The sequence below is a fragment of the Panicum virgatum genome, chromosome 7K, assembly GCF_016808335.1.
Source record: "Panicum virgatum strain AP13 chromosome 7K, P.virgatum_v5, whole genome shotgun sequence".
Taxonomy (NCBI): domain Eukaryota; kingdom Viridiplantae; phylum Streptophyta; class Magnoliopsida; order Poales; family Poaceae; genus Panicum; species Panicum virgatum.
In genome coordinates, this window is record NC_053142.1 from 10,091,099 (window position 1) to 10,097,884 (window position 6,786).

General features: G+C 57.2%; 1 protein-coding gene across 1 annotated transcript; it reads right to left on the reverse strand.

Annotated features, from left to right (window-relative positions):
- Positions 1-1,367: 1,367 nt before the first annotated feature.
- LOC120639908 lies at positions 1,368-2,669 on the reverse strand. Its single transcript, XM_039915828.1, has 3 exons — positions 2,181-2,669; positions 1,539-1,640; positions 1,368-1,442 (listed from the first exon to the last, which is right to left on the reverse strand). The coding sequence occupies exons 1-3, from the start codon at positions 2,667-2,669 to the stop codon at positions 1,368-1,370; spliced, it is 666 nt and encodes a 221-aa protein (XP_039771762.1).
- Between the last annotated feature and the right edge of the window lie 4,117 nt (positions 2,670-6,786).

The following is a 6,786-nucleotide window of genomic DNA, read 5'->3' on the forward strand; positions in this document are numbered from 1 at the left end:
GCAAGTCTTACTTGGCCTTGTACCTTGCCTCCGGGTTGGTCTGTTGAGTGGGATGGCCCTTCAGCGGGTGCTGATCGCCCTCCTGCTGAGTGACGCTTTCGTACGGGCTTTATCGATGCGTCACGTATTTCGCTAGTTATATTTTACTGCTTCCGCTGAACAATGAAACTTGAATAATTTGAGTAGATGGAACTCTGTAGTACTTTACTATTCTGAACATGGTTTGTAATAAATTTCTTTTCCGCTGCAATCACTCTGAGATGTATGAAATGTTCGGTGTTGTAATCTCTGGGCTCACCTTCGTGTGAGTGTTGTCTGCTGATCCTGGAATAGCGTGGCTTTTATCGAGGCTTCACTCGAGGAACTACCGGTGAGTGCCAATTTAGGTCAGAGTTGCTTAGCAACAAAGATCAGTGCACCCGGGCCCAGTAGTTTTGGGTGGTTCCGCCACAGTGATTGAGTTCCAGGCCATCGAAATTGTCTTTGAGGTGGCGCACTGCGTTGCAGTATGCCTCCATCTTTGAGTCGTGACAGCTGGACTCCTTCATCACCTGATCGACGACGAGTTCTGAGTCACCGCGCACGTCGAGGCGCTTGATGCCAAGTTCGATGGTGATGCGGAGGCCTCCGAGGAGGGCCTCGTACTCCACCATGTTGTTGGATGCCGAGAAGTGGAGACCAATCACATAGCGCATGTGCACTCCGAGGGGCGAGATGAAAAGGAGGCCAGCGCCTGCGCCGGTTTTCATCACCGACCCATCGAAGTACATGGTCCAATATTCTGCTTGGATTTGTGGTGGGGGCAGTTGAGTGTCGGTCCACTCAGCGACGAAGTCAGCCAAGATCTGGGATTTGATCGCCTTGCGAGGCGCGTAGGTGAGAGTTTCTCCCATCAGTTCCACTTACCACTTGGCAATCCTACCCGTGGCCTCCTGATTGTGGACTATCACCCCCAAGAGGAAAGACGAGACCACGGTGACAGACTGGGCCTCAAAGTAGTGGCACAGCTTGCGCCGTGCCAAGACCACTGCGTATAGCAATTTTTGGATCTGTGGATACCGCGTCTTGGTTTCGGTCAGCACTTCGCTAATGTAGTACACCGGCCGTTGGACAGGCAGAGCGTGCCCTTCCACTTGTCTTTCCACAACGATCACCGCGCTAACCGCTTGGGTTGTCGCAGCTATGTATAGGTAGAGGGGCTCACCATCTATCGGTGGTGTCAAGATGGGGGCATGAGTGAGTGACGCCTTTAGCCTGTCGAGGGCTTTCTGAGCCTCGGGGGTCCATGAAAAGCGCTCGGTTTTCCTCAGGAGTCGATACAGAGGCAAGCCTTTTTCACCGAGGCGCGAGATGAAATGGCTAAGAGCTTACAGGTAGCCCATGACCCTCTGTACCCCCTTCAAGTCTCTGATCGGCCCCATCCACTTGATGGCCTCGACTTTCTGGGAGTTGGGCTCAATGCCTCACTGGGAGACAATGAAGCCCAAGAGCAAGCCTCGACGCACCCCGAACACGCATTTCTCTGGGTTGAGTTTTACCCCCTTAGCCCTTAGGCAGTCGAACGCGATCCTGAGATCGTTTACCAGGTCGTCGGCCTTCCTAGATTTTACAATGACGTCGTCGACATATGCTTCTACGTTCTGCCCGATATGGTCCCCGAAAACGTGGAGCATACATCGTTGGTATGTGGCTCCGGCGTTTCTGAGGCCAAATGACATCGTGACATAGCAGTACATGCCGAAAGGTGTGATAAAAAAAGTCGCGAGCTGGTCGGACTCTTTCATCTTTATTTGGTGGTAACCAGAATAAGCATCAAGAAAGGATAAAAGTTCGCATCCCGCAGTTGAATCGACGATTTGATCAATACGCGGCAAAGGAAAGGGAATCTTCGGACATGCTTTATTTAAACTAGTGTAGTCTACACACATCCTCCAGTTTCCATTCTTTTTCTTAACTAACACAGGATTAGCTAGCCACTCGGGATGGAATACCTCCTTGATGAATCCGGCCGCCAGAAGCTGCTTCACCGACTTGGTGTTGGGTCGGATGACAAGGGAGTGCTCGGCAACCTCCCTCAGTATGCTAGGCATATCCGAGGGGGTCCACGCGAAGATATCTGCGTTGGCGTGGAGGAAGTCGATGAGCACCACTTCCTATTTGCTGTCGAGGGTGGCGCTGACCTGCAACGCCCTGTCGTGAGGGTGGCTCGGGTCGAGGGGCACCTTTTTGATACCCTCGGCTGGTTCGAAGCTGCCTGCGTGCCGGTGCGTGGAGTCCATGACTTCGCTCACCATCTTATCCAAGCTGGCTGCAAGGGCCTCGTCCTCTGCTTGGGCCTCTGCACGCTCGACGCATTCGACGTCACACTCGTAGGCGTGATCGAACGATGGGCCGACAGTGATGATGCCCTTCGGACCCAGCATCTTCGTCTTGAGGTAGGTGTAGTTGGGGACCGCCATGAACCTGGCGTAGCATGGCCGCCCTAATATGGCGTGGTACGCCCCACGAAACCCTACTACCTCGAAGGTGAGTACCACCTTGCGGAAGTTGGATGGGGTGCCGAAGCAGACGGGCAAGTCGATCTGTCCAAGGGGTTGGACTCGCTTTCCCGGCGCGATGCCGTGAAATAGCGACACGCTAGGACGCAGCTTATCCAAGCCGATCCCCATGAGTTCCAGGGTGTGTGCGTATAGGATGTTGAGGCTGCTGCTGCCATCCATGAGCACCTTGGAGAACCGGGTGTTGACGATGATGGGATCCACGATGAGTGGGTACTAGCCCGGATTCGGGATGTAGTCGGGGTGATCTTCGCGGCTGAAGGAGATGGTGTCCTCCGACCAGTCGAGGTAGGATGTTATAGCCTTGTTGATGGAGAAGACCTCTCGGCGCTCTCGCTTGCGCTAACGAGTGATCATATTCGCCGTTGGCCCACCGAAGATGAAGAACATGTTCTCCACCGAGGGGAAACCATCACCGCCTTTGTCCTCCTCGTCCTTCTTCTTGGCCTCGTCCTTGCGGCCGACATGGTTGAAGTACTTTCAGAGCATGTCACATTCCTCGAGGGTGTGATTAACCTTGCCCTTATGATAAGGACAGGGCTTCTTCAGCATGTCGTCAAACAGACCGCCGCCTCGTGGGGGCCTCGGGGGCCCTTGTGATCGGGGGTGACGGCGAAGGCCTCGTCAGAGTCCTCGTCCTACCCCTGACCACGCTGATTTGGCTGACCCTTCTTCTTCCCCTTCTTGCCTCGCTTGGGCTTCTTCGTGGGGTTCTTGGTCTTGTCGCCCACTGCGGGCGTCTCCACCTTGCGTTTGCTTTTCTCACTGTCGAAGATAGCACCGACTGCCTCCTCGCTGGAGGCGAAGTTGGTGGCTACCTCGAATAGCTCATTCTCATTGGAAGGAGGGTTCCGTCACAGCTCGCGCACGAGATCCTTGCACGTTGTGCCCAAATGAAAGGCACTGATGACTTCGGAGTCAGTGATGCTGGGGAGTTCGGTGCACTGCTTGGAGAAGCATCGGATGTAGTCTCGCAGGGGCTCGTCAGGTTGCTGACGGCACCCTCGGATATCCCAAGAGTTCCCAGGGAGGTTCTGGAAGTTGCCCACGAAGGTTCTGACCAGGTCAGACCAGTCGTGGAACTGATTCGTGGGAAGATGTTCGAGCCAAGTGCGCACGGAATCTGCCTGGTGTAGAGGGAGGTTGCGAATGATGATGGCGTCATCAGTCGCACTGCCCAGCTGGCACGCTAGGCGGTAGTCGTTGAGCTAGAGCTTGGGATCCGTCTCTCCCAAGTATTTGGTGAGGGTGGTGGGCTGCCGAAAGCGGGGGGGGGGGGGGACGGAGCAGCGCGGATTTCCCGGATGAACACACGGGTGCCCGGAGGCTCTGGTGATGGGCTCCTATCCTCCCTGCTGTCGTAGCGACCACCACGTCGAGGGTGGTAGCCGTGAACGGCACCGTCCTTCTCCTTTTGGTTGAGGATGTTTCGGGCATCGCCGTCGTGGGCTTTGCCGCGTGTGTTCTGGAGGCGATCCTTTGCAGGAGTCAGCTTGACACGGTCGTGTTCCATGAGTGCCATTGCCCCACCCGCCGGTGGGGTGCACACCGAGGCCTCACGGTCCTACTGTGCTGCCCCACCAGCTCTTGTCGAGGCCACCGAGCACATGCGAGACGCAGTACTCTGGGCTTGCTGCACTGCAACATCCTCGAGGAGGGCTTGTGCTTCCTTGCGCAGGTTGCGACCCTTGGCCGTGGATGGCTCGGGCATAGCACGAAGTAGAAGTGCTATAGACGTGATCTTCTGGCTGGCCCTGTTTAGGGCCAGGGGGCTTCCTTCGCGGTCGTCCGCCATGATCCGCTCCTGGGAAACGCGTCCTGCCTCTTGGACTCTCGTACCGCGGCCGGTACGTTCCTGCTCAAGCGCAGTGCGTAGCTTCTGCATTTGCCGATGCTGTTCCTCGAGCTTGGCCTCAAGCTCTTGGAGTTGCGCCAGCTATGCCTACTGTAGTGCTGCGGTTGCGCGGAGTGGATGGTCCAGGCGCCGCAGTCGCTCCTACCCCGGCTGTTGCGGCGTGTGCTGCGTCTGCCGTGGCGTCATCATCGTCGGGATGCCCTATCTCGGCGACGAAGCACTCCCGAGTCGAGTCGTAGTCCCCCTCTCTGGAGTCGTCAGAACAGGTGAGACAGTAGTCTGCCGCAGCCTGAAAGGACAAAAAGGCTCTGAGATAACGGATCCCGGAGTAATCCCACTCCGGGTTCACATGACCGTGCGTGGGAATGGACTCCTCATCCGCGGAGTTGGATTATGAGCTGTCGGGTGTCGACGCGATGAGGTTGCGAGCCGAGAGCAAATGATGCCCGGGCAAGTCCTCATACGCGCTGATGTTGGTGCTGATAGATGACGCATAGGTCGCGGCAGAAGCTCGCATCCCGTGAGGATAGAGTGGTGGCCTAGATGCGCCTTCCCCTGTCAGCGTTGCAGTTGTCTTTGGTGGTGAAGGGGAGGCATTCCCCATCGTGGCGTCAGTTTGTGGCACGCTAGCTTCGACTTACGTGGGGGAGCTAGGGCGAGCCACCTTGCGCCGCTCCATGCGCGCCTGTTGCGCGCGCTGACCCGAGCGCCTCCGGCGCCGGGGTCGCGGCGCTGGAGCGTCGGTGTTGGTTCTGGGTGAGATGAGCTCCATGAGGTAACTATTGCCGGTTGCCCTAAAGGCAAGACTCCCGAACCAGATCACAAATCCTGCTGGAAATGGGTCAGACCTGCCCGCCATTTAGAGATCGAATGGGAACAAGGGATGATTGTCACGCAGCGAGCCCCTACCTGGCGCGCCAACTATCGGTGTCCAGACCTCGCGGTCTAGCACCAACTAGTAATGATGCTACGTGTCCCTGTCCCTAGATGATTGACATCGGGTTTATCCTGGTTCCGGCCGATGAGGCCGTACATCCAGCAGAGGGGGTAGCACTGTATTATCTTGCACCGGGGTGCTTGTAGTAGGGGGTACAAGCTTGAGCGAGAGAGGGAGAGAAGCTCCCAAGTCCCTGGATGTGCTAGGGGTGATTGAGGCGAGTGCCAATATCGGGAGTTGTGAGTGCGAATGTGAGTTCGTGTGTCCTTGCGTGCCCAAATGTGTGCTCCTCCCTCCTTTTATAGACCCAAGGAGGGAAGGATTACACGCGTGCATGAGCAATGAAGTCGTCTCCTTCCCCCCGAATCAGGGGAGAACAGTTGGCAGTCCCTGCCGCCGAGTACTATGGAGCATGGCGCCGGGCGTGGTCGTCATCCTTGAAAGCCCTTCAGCCATGCCCCGGGCGTGTCCTTGTCCTGTGGAGTCAGTCGGCGGTGAGGCCGTCGCTGTAGAGGTGTGCGGTGCACCGAGTTGGATGAGGTGGGCACTGGGAGTGCTGCTGATGGCGGTCTTGCCCTGGTCAAGGGCCGTACCGCGTCCGAGGGTCGTCGCCCATGCCTGCCGAGGGTCCTGCAGTGGAGAAAGTACAAGGGGTAGGCGGCACAGTAGCGGGACGGTGTCAGGCCTGTCCGCATAGTGTTCCGCAGATCCACCCCGCGCCGGGAATAGCGGCACAGTGGTTGGAGAAGGCAGACAGGACGCCGGTCACGTCTGCTGCGCGGCGTGGTGGCCGACGCCAGCTAACGTCGTCTGACTTCCTTCCCATGCCGTGGAGTGGTTGGCAATAAATGTGCCCATCCCGTCGGGTGGTTGGGCCGCTGCTCAAGTCTGCCGAGGGGAGTCTCGAGCGAGGTGGAGTTTCCTCCGCGCCGATGCCCCGTGGAGGGCTCGGCTGAGGGGGCTTCGATCGAGACGGAGATTGCTTGCGCTTCGAGGGGCCTCGGCGGGGAGCCCTCGAGCGAGGCGGAGTTGGCTCCATGGCTGGTGAGGCCTCGGAGGGGCCGTACCGTGGTGTTGGGCCGTGGACCGAGTGTACATTTGGGCCCTTTTCTCCTGGAGTGGTCTTGGACATCCAAGCTTAGATGTCAGTGCTGCTTCCAGGGAAGGACTCGGCCCAGGCGCCTGATCTTGTTTTGCGTGTGTGAGGGTGTTTTAGTCCCTGAATAGGGTGCTCTATTATTATGGTACCCGACAGGATGGCAAGGGGATCCGATTCTCCGAACACACAAGGCAATAATCAGACACAAACTCACAGGACGTATAGGGTGTTACGCCTCCAGGCGGCCTGAACCATATCACAGTCTCACCGCTTCCCCAAGGGTGCTTTCGCTGCGTGTTACATTTCTGGCCGAATTTCTAAATGGGAGTTTCTTTGA

What these genes read in the sequence shown, in the direction of transcription:
- LOC120639908 (XM_039915828.1), bottom strand. Translation starts at nt 2,669, where the DNA reads ATGGGGATCGGCTTGGATAAGCTGCGTCCTAGCGTGTCGCTATTTCAC. An exon ending in CTCACGACAGGGCGTTGCAG is followed by an intron (nt 1,641 to 2,180) that starts GTCAGCGCCACC and finishes CATATCGGGCAG; the next exon opens with AACGTAGAAGCATATGTCGA. An exon ending in ACTGCCTAAGGGCTAAGGGG is followed by an intron (nt 1,443 to 1,538) that starts GTAAAACTCAAC and finishes CCCAACTCCCAG; the next exon opens with AAAGTCGAGGCCATCAAGTG.